We start from the raw sequence: 17,187 nt of genomic DNA, 5'->3' as shown, positions 1-17,187 counted from the left end.
ATGAACTAAAGTCTTACGGGTTTGGAACGACATGATGAGGGTGAGTAATTAATGAAAGAATTAAAATGTTCGGGTGAACTATCCCTTTAAGAAAGACATGTAAAAAAGTTTCAAAACTGACAGAAAAAAAAAAAAACAGATCCTTTTGCTCTTGCCCTCTCAGTAATAAAGAACATAGCCCATTTCTAATTAGATTAAGATGCATTACTAATGCTTGTAAATTCTGTAAGAGAAAAAGAAGAAAAAACGATCAGCATGTGATAAACAGGAAAACAAGTCTTTTAAGTAATTACGGAAACCTTTAAGCATTGTTTAAATCTACTTTTACAAATAAATATGAAGTAGGCCTATAAGTGAGTAAACAGGAATTTAAATATTAACAATATATATAATAACAACATAACAAAAAGACTATGAAATTACATTGTACTTTATAAATAGTTTGAAAGTGTAAATATCAAAGTATAAGGCAGTTTATATAATTCAAGAAAGTTCTTCTATAAAGCAAGTACAGTTTAAATGAAACCTGAATTAATCAAGTGATTCATGTTTCATTGATTCAGTACGCATAAACTGCATGGTGCCATTTGAGTTTAGAGCCCTCTGATAACCAACTGATATAGAAAGGTCAGTTTGGTTGTAAAAACAACAACAAGCTCATCGTCTGGGAAGGGGGGTAAAAAGAAAAGCCCCCGGCCCATTGAACACAGTCCAACACTAATCCTGCATGTTAATAAACAACCAAGCAGTTCATGGAGCAGTGGCCCAATACGTCCTCCAAACAAACAAGGAGTGCAGGGGGCAAGAGAGAACTGAAAGGTCAGATTGATATAATGTGCTCAGTATACTGTGCCTGATGGGATGTTCAGGTGGGCTAATGTACTAGAACACACACCATTAACTCCTTCTTACATCTAGGCTTCAGCACAAGCTCTATCCACAGTGTTTGTGGCATAATGTTGATTACCACAAAAGTGAATTTCCACAATTATGTTCTTAAATAAATAAAAATCTGGGTTACAGTGATGTATAATGGAAATGGGGGCAATTCGTAAACTTTAAAATACTCACCTTTACGCTTTGTAAAGTTGTATGCAATGACAACGCAATGCCATAAACACCAAAATGACAATAAAATTAAGTAAACAGCTCAAATACACAAGATCTGACAGAAGTGAACGATAATACATTTTATTTACTTAAAAAAATTTAACAGAACCATTGTTTTAATCAATGGATCAGTTGAATTTACTTTTAAAATTATGTGCGATCAACTGAGCTTAACTTGCGCTGAAACTGGAATATTCCTCAGAGGAATACAGTATGTCATAACTGATATTTACATCAAAACACTCACTGTGTATTGGTATACAGAGGCTTTATTTGCATAAAACAGTTTGAAAAATGGTTAAAAAAGGCACAGGAGATCTAGACAAATCTTGTGCTAGACAAACAGCAGCTTTACCTTGAAGGCTTAAATGGCACAGCATTGCACTGGGTAAACATGTAAAAGAAAGATTTTGCCCTCCCACAGTTCACTCTTTTTCCATCGTTCTTGTCTTGCGAGATAAAACAGGAAGCGAGTGTTTGGCAAAAACAAGTGGGAGAGGGTCTTAAGGCTAGTTGCTTGGTAACCTGTTCCCAAACGGTGGCTCACACCATGGTGGTAAGTTTGTCTATGAGGTCATCGATGGTGTAGACAATGAGCTTGATGTCATCTTTTTCAGCCATACGGTGCAGGCCGTGGCGCCGTAGAATGATGTCCACGTCGGGGCTCAGCACACGCTCGGCAACTTGCATGGAGATGTGCCAGGGCACGTCCTCGTCCTTCAGGCCGTGAATGAGACGAACCGGGCAGGTGATAGGGATGGGGCTCTGTAGGATGCAGTGGTTCTCCGCATCACGCAGGAAGTCCATACTCACAGTGTACATGCCCTCCTCGTTACTTTTCGTGGGGATCCTCCATGAACCCTTGTCCTCACACTCTTTTCTCACCTGAATAACATATGTGGACTCTCTGACTAATTTCAAATATCAGCACCCCAACATTTGAGACATATGTGATGTTTTTTGAACATGCAATAACTACTTCAGTTGCATCTCACCTCTATAGGAAGTGTCTTGAAGGCTGTAACGAAATGATCTGCTGCTGTGGAAATGCCCACCAATGCCTTTGTCTTCTCTGGGCGAGCGATAGCAGCCAAAAGCATCAGCCAGCCACCCATACTGGAGCCAACAAGAATCTAGGAGACAACATACTACAGTACTAACAGTCAAAACCAGTGTTCAATGGCATAATTTAAACATTAGTGACCTCTAGTGGCCACTCTTTAAAATAAATTAAGAATTAAGCAAAAACACTGAGCATGATTATTTAAAAATGAAAAATAACGGATGCATTTCAGTTTATAGAAATTAGTTTAAAAGCTGCCAATTCTACAACTGGTCCTAGTTATTGACTTATGTCTAACGGGGCAGTTGTGGCCTAATGGTTAAAGAGCCAGACTGGTAAGGTGACCCGAAGGCTCTCAATACTGGTAGGAAACGACTGAGGTGCCGTTGCGGTGTGTGTTTACTACTCCTCCTAATGTGTGTGCACTAACTTGGATGGGTTAAATGCAGAGGACAAATTCCAAGTATTGGTTACCATACTTCACTTCAGTGTTTATATAGCATCTGGAAAGTCTTTGATGCCTTACCTGAGGACCTTCAGCAAGTTCGTCTAACATGAACAGGACATCTTTTTTCCAAGTTCCAATGGTGCCTTCTGAAAATACACCTTCAGAAGCTCCATGACCAGAGTAATCAAACCTGCAAAATCCACACACAATATTTTGAGTTTTTTGTGAACTTTAACAGTTGTTCAATTCACAAGGGGTTTTGTCTGATCCAAATTATGGTAAGCAACATGTAGTGGGGACCACCATTATGAGACATCTAAGGAAAATGCTTCTTTTGCAGTCACACTAACTTATTTTTATTTACCTCATGTTTCATCATAATGTCATGGTGTAAACAAGCTGCTCTGTAGTGAGGTATGCAGGACTTCTTCAATCATTTCGTCTGTTTAAACGCTGCCCCTGCAATGTCGCATTTATCTGCCTCCACTTTTGAGTGCAATGACCACATCAAACTTGAATCAACAACCTTTGCATAAAACCAAGTCCCTGTCCAACATTTTTTTTCTTTTTCGATAATTTGTAACACTCAGATGTACGTAACAATACAAAAGAAAAGATCTGTCACTACTTGTTTCAGGACTTTAATACTTTAATTGTTTTACCACAAATTATATTATCAGCATAATAATTTGATCTGAATATATAATTCGTAATGTCTTAGTATTTGACTCAAGCTGCAAGCACTTATGTAAAATCTGACGATCATGTTCTCTAGCATAATTTGAGAATGATCCAATGAGACTCTTGTGCTTCAAAGAAAAAACTCTGACCATCTGTACAAAAGGTCACACGATCAATACCACAGATTTACTTAATTGATTAGTGACATAGAAAAAGTGCAGAATGTTTAGTTTTACATTTCTTTCATTTTTTCTAGATTCTGAAGCTTTAAGTCTCAGACCTTTGCACATATGTGATTGTGAATATCAGACACAAACCTCAGGTAGGCATGACCTAGAGATCTGCAGAACTCCTCCATGGCCTCTGCCTTCTGTCCGCTCATGTTGGATCCATATCCAGGCAGGAACACGACACCAGGACTCTTGCCCTTAACTCTACGATAGGCCAGCTTTGGTAGATCTGGCCGTGAGATGTACTGTACTGTAGATTTATGTCTAACTCCTGCAAACACACACAACTTTACAGTTTATATTTCTGAATTTCGAGACCAGTCAAAAGCTTGGGGTCAGTGATTTTCTTCAGACTGTATATATCAAAATATTCAGAAGAAAAACTGTTTTCTATTTTAATATATTTTTTTAAAACTTAATTTATTCCTGTGATGGCAAAGCTGAATGTCCAGCAACATTCCTCCAGTCTTCAGTGTCACATGATCCTTCAGAAATCTTTCTAATATGCTGATTTGCTTCTCAAGAAACATTTCTTATTATTATCAATGTTGAAAAAAGTTATGGTGCTTAATATTTTTTGGGGAAAACGTGATTGATTTTTAAATGATTTATAAGGAAGTTCAAAAGAAAAGCAAATAGAAATCTTCTGCAACATTATTATCATGTTTTTGACAACAAAATGTATAAACTCAACTCCTAACAAACCGGAGTTGAATACATTAAATCACATAAACCTTTAAGACTTTTAGTTGAAACACACTTTTTGAGTTTTGAAGGTTAAATATATCACTATAATTCTTTGTGCAGTGAGTCCCACTCCCCAGGCGTCCTGATACCACGCCCCCTTCATTCGTCCAGTTTTTAACAAGCGTAGTTTGCTTGTTTGTTACCTAAATGTAGTTTGTTAGTTTAGTGGTACAAACCCTCTAAAACCCTCGGTTTGACAGCGCCGACAGCTCCATTGCCCGAGTTCAGCAAAAGTCCTCTCCAACAATGCTTCAGCACCAGCGCTGCCATGCTGTTTCACCACCCACCGCCGCAGAGATATTAACGCGAGAATATCTGGGTTGCCATGTTTTAAAACGCACATGAATCCCCCATTGCAAACCTTTGCGGTGTTGCCAAATACACTGTAGATTAAACATTTTTGCACAAACGTTGTTGCACCCAGGCAGCAGTAGTACTTAAAAATCATTTACAATGAAAACTTAAAGGATAATAATAGTTTGAGCGGTTGCAAAATCTATCAGACCAGAATTTCACCCCTGACTGAAAGAATAGAGTGGTCATCCAGTTTTTGACCAAATTCATTTACAAGACTGCCAGTTTTACTGAATAATAATATTTTATGAATATTTTAAAGATCACCTCATAGAGATTTTTAAATTCCTGTGCCCTCGTAAACTCATCAAAATAACCTCACTCTTGATAGGACTTGTTTAGTGATGAGGGCAGGACAACCTGTTATTAACATGAGATCACAGCAATAGCAAGCCACAACGATCCAATCAATTCTCAATGGACAAAATCAAGTCCCAGCCTACATTTCTTCTTGTTCGAGAGAGGCTGTTTACTTGGCCAGAAGTCACAACAGGGAAAAAAAAGACTATTACAACTTTAGGATTTGATTAATTTCCATTTCTTTTCCAGGAAGCATTGGAAATTACAATTTTACAAGCAATTACAAATGTGCAGACCTACAATGTTAAGATCTCATGGAAAAGGAAGGGAAAGTAATGCATATTTATAAATGATGTAACCACGCACTTTTCAAGGGCAGGTACTCTATCAATGTCTGAATAAGTATGACAAAATAGCAGATGAAGATTATCAGCACAGTGATCTGATTGGCTACTTGTTTTTGTGAGTCACACATTGTAGTATAGTCACCGAGCTATTCACAATTATATATCACCTTTAAAACAATTGAAAGGTGCTTCAGAAAAATTGCAAACTTAAACATTCAATTAGCGATTGCTGAATTTATTAAATACTTATGTAACAGCTGTAATTAGACATTTAGAAAATGAAAGCAGAATTTATATATACACACACTCATTTAACTGTAGTGATGGATGTTGGAGAAGCTTTATGATGCATTTCATCTTCTCCACACATCCCAGAATGCTCAACTTTGGGTCCTCATTGTCTCATCAAAGTGTCTCTTTCCATCCAGGTACAGCATAGACTCTGCAGATAACCAAATGATTCGTTACAAATAATATTTTAGATGGAAAATAAAATGATATTGTACAAATATTCTGCATTATCTTCTCTACACACTGACCTTGCTTAAAAAAATATTACATAAAATAATTAGAAATATGTTTATTTATAATAAAATGATTTACACAAATAAAATATTTTTCACCTCCATAGCTCTGTGGTACAACAGATGGGACCTCCTTCTCAAGATGAAAGGTGAAGTGAAACACATTGGTGGTGCTGTGCTGCCGAGTCAATGGGTCAAGCACCTCTGTGTGAACCCTGACCTGGACGTGCATCCCTTCTGTGTAACAAACCTGATTAAGATATTACAGTGTTGTTAGTGCGCATGATATTTAAATAAGCTGTATCAGCAAAAGTTACTAACCTGAGAAGACAGCATGAGCAAGGATCCGATTTCTACTGGCTTCTGAAATAAGATGTCATCGACAGCCACCACTGTTGGTCTGCATCCACTGAAAGACACAAATACAGCCATGTGAAGAAATGAATAAAATTTTCACAGGAAATATTCCACACATAGTTGTTTTTCCTCTTACGCAAATACACAGGCATTGGCCCGACCAAGCTCATAGGCCTTTCTCATCAGAAAACCACCAAATATCCGGTTGAAGATATTTCTTTCCTGTACAGAGAACAAATTAAATTCACATATATAAATTAGGGCTGTCAAAAGATTAATCACGATTAATCGCATCCAAAATAAAAGTTTGTGTTTACATAAAATATGTGTGTGTACTGTGTATAATAATTTATATATATAAAAACACACACAATCATGTATATGTTTAAGAAAAATTGATTATATTTATATATAAAATAAATGTATATACAGTATATAAATGCAAATATTTCTTAAATATATACTTGAATGTGTGTGTATTTATACATAATAATTACACACAGTACACACACATATAAAAGAAGTTAAAAGAAAGAACAGATTCTGAATCCCTGAAACAAGTCGTCAGTAATTCCAGTATTACTTCCTGTATGAACCTATGTAGGTTTGCAACAAATTTGCATAATGCCAGCCTATATTCTTCTATTTCATTTCCAACCAATCAGTCACAACAGACTGGGGCATCTGACCATTCAGAACAGAGAAGGCTCTCGGAAGGGAGGAGTTTAGAGAGACTGAATCCTTTATCGAACCATTTCAGACTAGTAGCGAGAAGTTCGGATCATTTTACTGACTCAGATCTTTGAATCTCGTCAAAATGAGCGAATCTTTTTCGAGTCATTTCGATCATTTCAGCAGAATGTATTTAAAATGTTACATGTTAATAGCCAAATTCCCCAAACACATCAAATGTTGATTGCATTTAGAATAAGAAACTATTAATTCATTAATCTGGGTCTTCAGTCTATCCAGTCTGTTAGTTTACCTCACCTCCCGATCTGAACAGTTCCTTCATACCGTGACATCCTCATAAACTTGAGCTATGCGGTCTGTAGTATCGGATACAGAATTGATTAGTTCACGTTTCGAGTCTATCGGGTTTGATTTGTTCGTTCATCACGTGACAGCCACATAAGCTGAACTATGCAGTCGGTGACCGACCCATCACTATTTCAGAGACTTTGATAAAAGAGGTGATGCTGCAATGTATATTATGAGAAAAGTAAAGTGTCATTTTGGCCTTGGATGCATGTAAACCTATTGTAGGAGACCTCCAAAACAAGATTAGGAACCTTTAATGTAGCATAATAGGGGTACTTTAAAGGTTATTTCAATTTAAAAAAAATAAAAATACAGATTTTCTTGCCTGTGGATGGCAAATTTCAAGCCCTTTCAGTTTGGCATCTTCCATCCACACTGAATTTGGAGGTAGAATACGACTATGGAAACTCACACGCCTACAGGAAAGGATTTTTAAAAATGTATTTATACCCATAGTGAAAATAAAAGGCACAGTGATTTATATCTGTGTATTGATAATAAATCTCACCTTGTGTCTAGAGTGTTGAGGAACAGGTTGTGAACGAGAGTCCTCTCCTCAGCTGTAGGGGCCACTTTAAGAAGAGAGGCTGTGCTCAGCTCCACGCGCCTCTTCTTGTTAACTGATCAATGTGAATTTGATAATTAATTCAGAAGCCAAATAAATTAAAAAATAAACTATGGGTACCTTTTTTTTAACATAATTATTAACCTAATAGTTTGAATTTATCCCTAATACAATACAAGCTGCACACCTAAACCTATATATTTTTTCAAATAAATGTAATCTATCTGGGTTGAATAAATGTAACTTATGGGTTGAAAAGACGATTACTATTAATAGACAAAAATAAAATGTACTCACTTTCACCCTGTAGAAAAATTGCCTCTTCATCTGGGCCCTCTGGTTTGAGTGGGTTTACAAAAGCTGCCCTAAGGAAAGAATATACGCATCAACTCACTGACACCGAATATCAATTTCTGACTTGTTGATCGTATCATTGAGCTGTGATACCTTTTATTTTCAGGATCTCGAGCCACCATTACAAACGTGGCATCTAATACATCTGTGTAAGCCCCACCGTGACACTGAGAAAACAGGTCTTTTTTTTTAATGATCTTAATATGTGCAACATATAAAATGTATGTTTAAAAAAAAAAAAAAAATTATACCTGAGACATGTGCATTGTAGCTTCTATTGAGGTTTTGCCAACCCATGTCACGTGACCTGTGAACTTGATGTCACAGTCTGGGTAGATTATGTTTTGTCTCATGTCTGATACATATGAACAATATCATATGAATAAATTATTATTCATTAAAAAAAATACATGCATTAAATTGAACATTAAATCAACTTGAGTGGCACTTCAATAACTAGCTGTATACTGTATCTGATTCTGCATGAATAAATGAGGCAATACCGATCTTGTCCACTAGGGCGGTGACAATAGACAGTGGAGATCTTTGTAGCTCCTCATTCCATGTGTGAGAGTAACAGATGAGCACTAAAGAGACAAGAATGAGACAGCATGATACCCTATGTGTTCATGTGAGTTATTACAGCATACATCTGTAGTACCTCCTAAACAGTCCAAGTCCTCCAAAATCCGTCCAAACCTGTGAAGAAAAAAGCATTTTGGCTAAACCAGTGATCAGAAAGATATACATAAAGATTTACACTAGGTGTTTTTTGCATATAAGAGCAACCAGCAACTATTAAGCGTGCTGCATGTGCATAGTAATGGTCTTTCAGTACCTGACACTGTTGTGAGAGTTGAGATATTTCTCTCTCAAGGCAGGCTGGGTACCCAGAGGAAGATGAGCCTCGATTGCACTGTCTTTCATTCTCTTTGCAGGCAGTTCATCCTGACTCTGAGCAAGATACTGGCTTAGTGATGCACGCTCAGTTAATGCTTGCTGATGGTCTCTGTATGTCAAGGAGAAAATGCATTTTCTGTCTAGCATTTCTAATTGATTTGCTTATTCCAGCATAATGTGTGATTATTGCAATAATGATACATCAGTAACATACTGCCAGTTGGTGGATGCGCCGACTATCTCTCTCAGCCGGTTGCGAACTGTGAAAAATAAAAACAGCAAAATGTATTTTAATAAGAGACATTGGTTAGCCTTTCAGTTTTGGTATTAGAAACACATGGTTTAGCTTCACACTGTGTTGATTAATTTAAAGTCAAATATTATAACAATTGCATTATGTTAAAACAGGAAGCAAAAGGCGGGAGATTAAAACAAGACTGTTTCAAAAGGCTGCTAGGTATAAGGTCACGGAGGGGGAAGGCATTTCAAAAATGAAATCATCAGATGTACTATGGACTAAATGCTTGTAAACTTTAAAATAACAGCACGATGGCAGCTGCATGCAGATAATTAGTAAAAAATTACTTTCAAGAGCTCAATATGCATTCAGCATTCAGAAATTAAAATTTCTTCCATTTTACCATTGCTTACAAGGGAAAAAATGACATCATTGCTGCTGGGAAAACAAACATCTGTAACCATTAGCAATGGATTTGATGAATGTGGGGATGTTTTGTGATATTAGTCTCAATTTAAAACAGTCTGTGCTGTCTGACAGAAACCAATATGACATCTTTTTTTTATTTTTTTTATAAATTATTAAAATGATCAAGTTGACACCCTCAAAGCTTCACTGAACAATGTCTAACTTTAGCTATCTATTTAGGAATCCTGTTAATTTTCTTGCTATTGTGTAAAATAACCAAGAAAAAAGGAGTAAACCTGCATACTTTAAAAGTCTGCTATATGTTTCTATAACATATTTCAAAAGGTAATACGACAAATTAGGAAGTGTGGCTGTGATTTTGCCAAGTTAGACAATTGCTGTCCGAAAACGTTGTAGCCTACTCTTATCTACCCATAAATTATCCCTAAAATCAAAGGGAAATTATAGAATGATGGAAAAATGCTAATTGAACATTGTACTCTGTGAAATGACGTTCACCGACTTCCTGTTCAGTTACCTTCAGCCATATCAGGTGCCTTTTCTTGTCGGGATATTTGACCCATGGAAAACTTCCTGAACGTGAAGGACACAGCAGACTTCAGGACCCTGTACAAAACGAATGAGCTGCCATAAGAGGCACGAAAAAGCCTGCAAAGGGTAAAGCCATGCATCAACGTAAATATTAAACTTTAGCAGGAAAACAAAAACAAGAAACAAGCAGTCTTACAGATAAAATACATACGAGTCAGAAGATGCAGATGTAGGCCTAACTCACAGTGGACACATGTTTTTCCTCGCCACTTTTGAGAACAGCAGGAACTTTTTCTTTTCTTTCAAATCAACAACAGATCTGAACTTGATCTTGATTTTCTTTCACGTCTCGATCCTCCGCGCACAGTAGCGTACTGTTAATACTAACTTTTAACTAACGTTAAACACACACAAACACAACGGTCCAGTTTTTAACGTCACGCCCATTGTTTAGAACGTTTTCAAAGCGAACAATGAGCGTTATTTAGCAGAAAAAAAGCCCATTTACTCACTGTCTCAACATGACTAAATATAATTCTGTCGTCATGACGTATAGTGGCTGGTTATTTATCACTCTTGCAATTTCACGAGTTGGTCACTCGGTGGCAGCACAGCGCTTTATCGTATATACTGTCTATGTTTATCGTTCACTACAATATTTTTTTCTCAGTAAAATTGTTTTAAACAAAGGAATAGTGCAAAAAGAAAAGAAAAAAAAGTGTTCAAACGATAAATTCACATGAGATGAAGACTCCAGTCATCAGTACCCCAATACAAATTTATTTTATTTTACATGGAGCGGGTCGCCTCATGGGGACCACTGTGTTGAGATCACATGACCAGCTAAATACTACTCACTTCAGTAATCCATCTACCTGTTATTGGACACGTTCGCTTGTGGAATAAATAATCAAGAGAATACATCTATGATATATGAAGCAATATAGATGTAGATAAAGATATTTAAGGTTCTGTGTTGTTACGACATATCTAATGCTGCACTCACGTGCTATCAGAAAGTTAAACTAGTAAAAAATTGGACATGAACGCCCGCTCCAGACATTTCCGATAGCACGTGAAGGCAGCAGCATTATACATGTGAATAAAACAATAAAGGCATTTTAAAAAATATTGAGAAAAGTTTGTGTACATAACAAAAATATTGAAACGGCATGCATTAATTTGTCCGTTTTGGATCATTCTGGCACAAGTAGTGTGTACATGAAAGACATCATGTTAACTTCCATATTGTACGTTAACTTCTTGAGTCCATTGCAGGGCCAAACGACAATTTTTCAAAAAATTACCATGGTTGTTTATAACGTTAACAATAGTAATAGTGAATAAAGTTGATATTATCCAAATTGTCAGCATTCTGAAACATATGCAGATATAACTGCAAAACCTGATTCTTTTCCATACTGTCACTGAGCTCTCTAGGACAGATGTGTAAGGTAAAGTTTTTGGAGTTATTTGATCTTAGGTTCAGTTTAGGATCTCCTTGTTTCATTTTGAAGAAATCAAGGAAGGAAGACTCGATTTATACTCTGAGTTTGTGCATAAATCTCCTTTACCAAGGTACCAGTTGTTCATGAATCGCTCCGGCAGGATTTAGATCAGTAATACTACAAAACAGGTCAATTGCACCTGTACAACCAACATCACTTGGTTGAAGAGTCTTTAACGTCCTCTCTCCTTATAAATGTAATTCTAGTGCCAATAAAACATGGTCTGCTATAAGTCTCAATGACTAAATAGATTGCAACAGTACAACAATTGATATATACCTGCATAAAAAAAAACCTTTAACAGCTAAAAACACCATTTCCTATAATGTCCTCCCAATGTAAGCTTGAAATTGTTAAGAAAATAATATTTTACATTCATGTAAAATGTGGCGAGTAATAAAATATATAAATATAAAATAAACAGAACCAAAATAATAAAAGCTGAATCCACACATACAATTCTCATGTAACTACAGCTGAGACTGTCACTGTAGCTTTGGCCGGAATCTCATCCTATCAGCACATCTTGGAATGCTCAAATTTGGGTCCTCATCGTCTCATCAAAGTGCCTCTTTCCATCCAGGTAAAGCATAGACTCTGCAAATGACAACAATATCAAGTTATGAATAATTTCATTAAAATAGAATGTAACAATATGCGTATATAATAAAAAAAATATTTATTTCTGACCTCCATAGCTCTGTGGTACAACAGATGGGACCTCCTTCTCAACATGAAAGGTGAAGTGAAACACATTGGTGGTGCTGTGCTGCCGGGTCAATGGGTCAAGCACCTCTGTGTGAACCCTGACCTGGACGTGCATCCCTTCTGTGTAACAAACCTGACAGCAGAGTATTTTCAACAATCTTAGTCTGAAGTACAACAAAGAGAAAAAAATTGAAGAGCATTTGCTAATGATATTAAAGAACTTAGAAACCTGTGAGGAAAGCAATAGCAAAGAGCCAATTTCTACTGGCTTCCGAAATAAGATGTCATCGACAGCCACCAGCGTTGGTCTGCATCCACTGAAAGACACAAACACAGCCATGTGAAGAAATTAAAGACTTCTTTACAGTAAATAACAAAAGGGAATCCTCTTACGCAAATGCACAAGCATTGGCCCAACCAAGTTCATAAGCCTTTCTCATCAAAAATCCTCCAAATATCCTGTTAAAGATATTTCGTTCCTGTATAAATGCATAGAATAAAGAAAATTCAGGCACATAAAAAGCATTACACCAAGGTACTTGTTTCATCAGTCAAGGATTGCAAGAAGTTTTCCCTCACTTGTGGGTGGCAGATCTCAAGCCCTTTCATTTTGGCATCTTCCATCCACAATGAGTTAGGCGGTAAAATCCGACTTCGAAAGCTAACAGTTCTATACAGAGAAGGAAACTATTCTTAAAAATGGCTAAAAAAATTAAGGCACAGCGATTTATATCTGTGTGTTGATAATAAATCTCACCTTGAGTCTAGAGTGTTGAGGAACAGGTTGTGAACGAGAGTCCTCTCCTCAGCTGTAGGGGCCACTTTAAGAAGAGAGGCTGTGCTCAGCTCCACACGCCTCTTCTTGTTAACTGATCGATATAAAGACCATCAGTCTTACTCTATAATGTTTCAAGTTGAAGTGGCAATTGACCGTTCGCAAAACCCCGCCCTCGAACGGTTCTCGTCCAATCCTAGCTCAGCAACTGTAACTAAGGAGAAGGACCTCCGTCAAACATTGCGATTTCAGCAAGATAGTGAAACGATGCGCCTATGGCAGTGAGGTCTGCACGTGCTTAAAACTTAAGCCCGGACCCGGCCCGTACCCAAAATAATTTAACCTGAGCCGACCCGAACATTACGGTTATATTTTAAGCCTGACCCGAGGTCCGTTTCTCACCTTTTTATTTATTTATTTATTTTCATATGCTGTATTTTATGATTGCTTGCAACTATAATAAAAAAAATAGGCTACATGATGTACAAACACCATTTCACTATGGCACTGCGGCCCCTCATCAGTCAGCAAACAAGAGAAAAAGCACGGACTTACTAATTACGAAACTTTGATGTGGTTGAACAGGAACAGTCACAAATTCCTCTGGAACTCAAACATTACACTTCAAAACAAAGTTTGCGCAGTTGCACAACTATTTACACAAATATATCCTTCTCAGTAGGCTACGAGTTATGAATGAAGAGAACAGCATCGAGAGTTGATGGTTTCAGCGCGTCCTCTGATTGCAGTGTTGTGACTGAAATAGCGCGCGCGGGAGCACATACAGTTTTGTAAAATGATATAATATGATCAAATAAAAATGATTGATATATAATTTTACAAAACTGTTTTGTGCATGTGCTCCCGTGCGCTATTCTGTCTATACTTTCTGTCGTGCCCTGGAGGATATGTCTGCTGCATTACTCCAAAACCAATCACTTAATGTATGGAGCTCAACCCAGCCATGTGTCTGGTTCTCAATTGTTTGACGGGCGTAGTAACAATAACTAAGGGGCGTGGCTTTTGCGAACGGTCAATTGTGATTGCAAACACACAAAAGTGCTACTCACTTTCACCCTGTTGAAAAATGGCCTCTTCTTCTGGTCCTTCTGGTATCAATGGGTTTATAAAAGCAGCCCTGGATAAACGGTACATAACCCATGCTTTAATTTGCGGACATAAATCATGAACGTGTTGATCGTACAAACAGGTTTAACGTTACCTTTTGTTTTCAGGATCTCGAGCCACCATTACAAACGTGGCATCTAATACATCTGTGTAAGCCCCATTGTGATACTGAGAAAACAGTTCATAGATCTTAATATGTGCAACATATAACATGTATGTTTCATAAAAAAAAGACTTCAGCTATACCTGAGACATGTGCATTTTAGCTTCTATTGAGGTTTTGCCAACCCATGTCACATGACCTGTGAACTTGATGTCACAGTCTGGGTAGATTATGTTTTTTCTCATGTCTGTGAAACAATAAAAAAACTGAATTCAAATAATTATTAAAACAAAACAAAAACTAGAACTATTTATAAGACTTCTATACAAGAGGCAATACCGATCTTGTCCACTAGGGCGGTGACAATAGACAGTGGAGATCTTTTCAGCTCCTTATTCCATGTGTGAGAGTAACAGATGAGCACTAAGGAGACAATAATGAGGCAGTATGTGATAAGACGGAGCGAGTTATGATCAGCCCATACACTGCTGTGCTCATCGACAGCTTAACCACTGTTGGGCCAAACTGTTCTCGTTCCATTCCATTTTTTTTTTTACCGGCAGGGGACAGCGGCTAATGGTTCTATGAAGAACCTTTAACATCCATATAATCTTACCATTGTTATTTATAGTGTAAAAAGGTTCTTTAGATTATTATGTTCTTCACACTTAGACAAAATGGTTCTTTTAAAAACTGTTCACTGAAAGGTTATTTGGTTCTTCAATGGCATCACCGTGAAAACCCCCCTTTGAAACCTTTGAAAAAGTGTATTACCTGCTAAACTGTCCAAGTCCTCCAAAATTCTTCCAAATCTGTTGAGAAAAAGGTATTTAAGGTAAGGTATTTGTCATGAAAGCAAAACTGACACACTTTACTTTGTTAGTACTTCATTACTAGTCTTGTGGTGAAGAATTAATCAGACAAAGTTAATACACAGAAAAAAATGTGTTTGTCGTGGTAATTTGCTTCTACTCTGACATGGCATTCCTTCTCTAATGATGCCAGTTTGACAGCTTGGGTTGAATATATTTAACCGCTCCCTATTCAATATTCCGTTTCACTTGCAAATACGTCAAAGTCAGTTGCAACTTCCAGTTCATGGGGACTTTAAGCAAAGGAAAATGTACTCCGATAAGAAAAAATTGTTGGTTATTATCTGAATGCATCTATTTTTATAACCTGCCTTATAGTACCTGACACTGTTGTGATAGTTGAGATATTTCTCTCTCAAGGTAGGCTGGGTACCCAGAGGAAGATGAGCCTCGATTGCACTGTCCTTCATTGTCTTTGCAGGCAGTTCATCCTGACTCTGAGCAAGATACTGGCTTAGTGATGCACGCTCAGTTAATGCTTGCTTATGGTCTCTGTACAATGCAATGGAGAAAATAAAACATTTTATGTAAAGTGGTCACAATCAACAAGGACTATCATTCTGCATAAGGAATAACATAACATACTTCCAGTTGGTAGATGCTCCAACTATCTCCCTCAGCCTGTTGCGAACTGTGAAAATAAGGAGGAACAAAATAGAGCTTGAAAGATGCACTGAGACATCACATACTATATGTACTAAAGAGTAGTGTTGGATTGGAAAGCGTAGCAGAGTCTGTATCATCCAATAACAATATGGAGACAGAAAAAAGTAGTGAGCAGAAATAATGTATTAGAATAGTCTGCATTAACAGACTACTCACAGGGTGAAGGCATTTGACAAGACACTAGATCTCAAAGTACAAAGAACAACATGCAATGTACTGTACAGGTACAAGAGATAACAGCAGGACAGTGTTTATTAAGCCACATGCAGAAAGAGAGTCTGAGCATATCAAAGAGAGTAAATGTGATTTTTTTATTTTACCATTGCTCACAAGTAAAAATGCGTTTCCTGTGGGGACATAAAAGTGGGTCAGGAACACCAATGGGAAATAACTATAATAATTACAGTGCGTGTATGTTTATATAGAGAGCAAAAAAAATGATGTTTAGTCCCACTTTACCTACATTCATCCTAAATGATCAGCCTGATAACCAGCACACTCACTGACAATATTTCATTGATTGTGACTGACTAGGTTTAAAGTGTTTATTGGATTGGGAGTTTAAACATTCTTTTTGATATTTACCCTCAGCCATCTCAGGTGCCTTCCCTTGTCGGCACATGTGACCCATGGAAAACCCTCTGCACATTAAGGACGATGCAGACTTCAGGACCCTTTACAGAAAGCAAAGAAATGGGAGTGGAGAGCTGCCATTACTTCACAAAATACTAACAGTAAAGTCACAAAATCATGAACCCTTTAACAAAAGAAACTGTGTTTTAAAAAAAAGAAAAAGGCTCCCGTTGAGAGACCAGGCTAGTCTGGAATTCAATATGCATGACTGTACACAACAAATGAGTGACGCATGACTGTACACAACACAAATTTTAAAACTCACCGCGGAGAAAGCATCTTCCTTGTTCTTGGCTAACCACTTTATAACAGCACGGATTTCTTGTGATATACAACAGCTCACTTCATGCAGCGATGTCAGTTTTCCTTACTGACAGTGATTCTCACTTCCTGGTCTGGGACGTATGTGAGGCTAAACTACCGTACTTACCGTTTTAAAAGCGCACATTTAAAAACGCCTTCTTCACTGACGGTCCACCCATAGACTGCAAAGGTCCAACTGTTAATGTTTTTGTGTTTTGTTGTTGTTTTCTTCTACAAGCATTAAGAAAAAATAAAATAACAGCTTCAAGCTG

At 37.2% G+C, this 17,187-nt stretch overlaps 3 protein-coding genes across 13 annotated transcripts; all 3 read right to left on the bottom strand.

Moving 5' to 3' along the window:
* Nucleotides 1-415: 415 nt before the first annotated feature.
* abhd10b (abhydrolase domain containing 10, depalmitoylase b) lies at nucleotides 416-5,722 on the bottom strand. Of its 2 annotated transcripts, none has more exons than XM_079601851.1 (5): nucleotides 4,456-4,606; nucleotides 3,620-3,803; nucleotides 2,700-2,811; nucleotides 2,106-2,243; nucleotides 416-1,995 (listed from the first exon to the last, which is right to left on the bottom strand). In XM_079601851.1, exons 1-5 carry the CDS (start codon nucleotides 4,547-4,549, stop codon nucleotides 1,654-1,656), a joined length of 870 nt encoding a protein of 289 aa, XP_079457977.1. In that variant the 5' UTR covers nucleotides 4,550-4,606; the 3' UTR covers nucleotides 416-1,653. The 2 variants fall into 2 exon arrangements, with proteins under 2 accessions (XP_079457977.1, XP_079457978.1); XM_079601852.1 differs by lacking the exon at nucleotides 4,456-4,606 and adding an exon at nucleotides 5,588-5,722 and having other exon boundaries at nucleotides 1,177-1,995.
* Nucleotides 5,500-11,038, bottom strand: acot9.2 (acyl-CoA thioesterase 9, tandem duplicate 2). Of its 9 annotated transcripts, none has more exons than XR_013796324.1 (15): nucleotides 10,464-10,820; nucleotides 10,206-10,294; nucleotides 9,236-9,281; nucleotides 8,960-9,130; nucleotides 8,783-8,820; nucleotides 8,625-8,708; nucleotides 8,373-8,476; nucleotides 8,215-8,288; nucleotides 8,065-8,132; nucleotides 7,711-7,822; nucleotides 7,528-7,618; nucleotides 6,298-6,383; nucleotides 6,126-6,213; nucleotides 5,904-6,041; nucleotides 5,500-5,722 (listed from the first exon to the last, which is right to left on the bottom strand). XR_013796324.1 is itself a non-coding variant. In XM_079601842.1 (15 exons), exons 2-15 carry the CDS (start codon nucleotides 10,249-10,251, stop codon nucleotides 5,661-5,663), a joined length of 1,221 nt encoding a protein of 406 aa, XP_079457968.1. In that variant the 5' UTR covers nucleotides 10,252-10,336; nucleotides 10,431-11,038; the 3' UTR covers nucleotides 5,500-5,660. The 9 variants fall into 9 exon arrangements, 5 of the variants coding, with proteins under 5 accessions (XP_079457968.1, XP_079457969.1, XP_079457966.1 ...); XR_013796325.1 differs by having other exon boundaries at nucleotides 10,206-10,336; nucleotides 10,464-10,819; XR_013796326.1 differs by having other exon boundaries at nucleotides 10,431-10,776.
* acot9.1 (acyl-CoA thioesterase 9, tandem duplicate 1) lies at nucleotides 10,978-17,027 on the bottom strand. 2 transcript variants are annotated; one of them, XM_079601846.1, is made up of 16 exons: nucleotides 16,878-17,017; nucleotides 16,565-16,653; nucleotides 16,300-16,326; nucleotides 15,899-15,944; nucleotides 15,635-15,805; nucleotides 15,216-15,253; nucleotides 14,781-14,864; nucleotides 14,585-14,688; nucleotides 14,433-14,506; nucleotides 14,281-14,348; nucleotides 13,193-13,304; nucleotides 13,015-13,105; nucleotides 12,829-12,914; nucleotides 12,665-12,752; nucleotides 12,418-12,568; nucleotides 10,978-12,324 (listed from the first exon to the last, which is right to left on the bottom strand). In XM_079601846.1, exons 1-16 carry the CDS (start codon nucleotides 16,889-16,891, stop codon nucleotides 12,263-12,265), a joined length of 1,305 nt encoding a protein of 434 aa, XP_079457972.1. In that variant the 5' UTR covers nucleotides 16,892-17,017; the 3' UTR covers nucleotides 10,978-12,262. The 2 variants fall into 2 exon arrangements, with proteins under 2 accessions (XP_079457972.1, XP_079457973.1); XM_079601847.1 differs by lacking the exon at nucleotides 16,300-16,326 and having other exon boundaries at nucleotides 16,878-17,027.
* Between the last annotated feature and the right edge of the window lie 160 nt (nucleotides 17,028-17,187).

The sequence above is a fragment of the Phoxinus phoxinus genome (genome assembly GCF_949152265.1).
Source record: "Phoxinus phoxinus genome assembly, chromosome: 24".
Lineage (NCBI taxonomy): Eukaryota > Metazoa > Chordata > Actinopteri > Cypriniformes > Leuciscidae > Phoxinus > Phoxinus phoxinus.
This window is presented reverse-complemented; position numbering and strand designations above follow the sequence as displayed.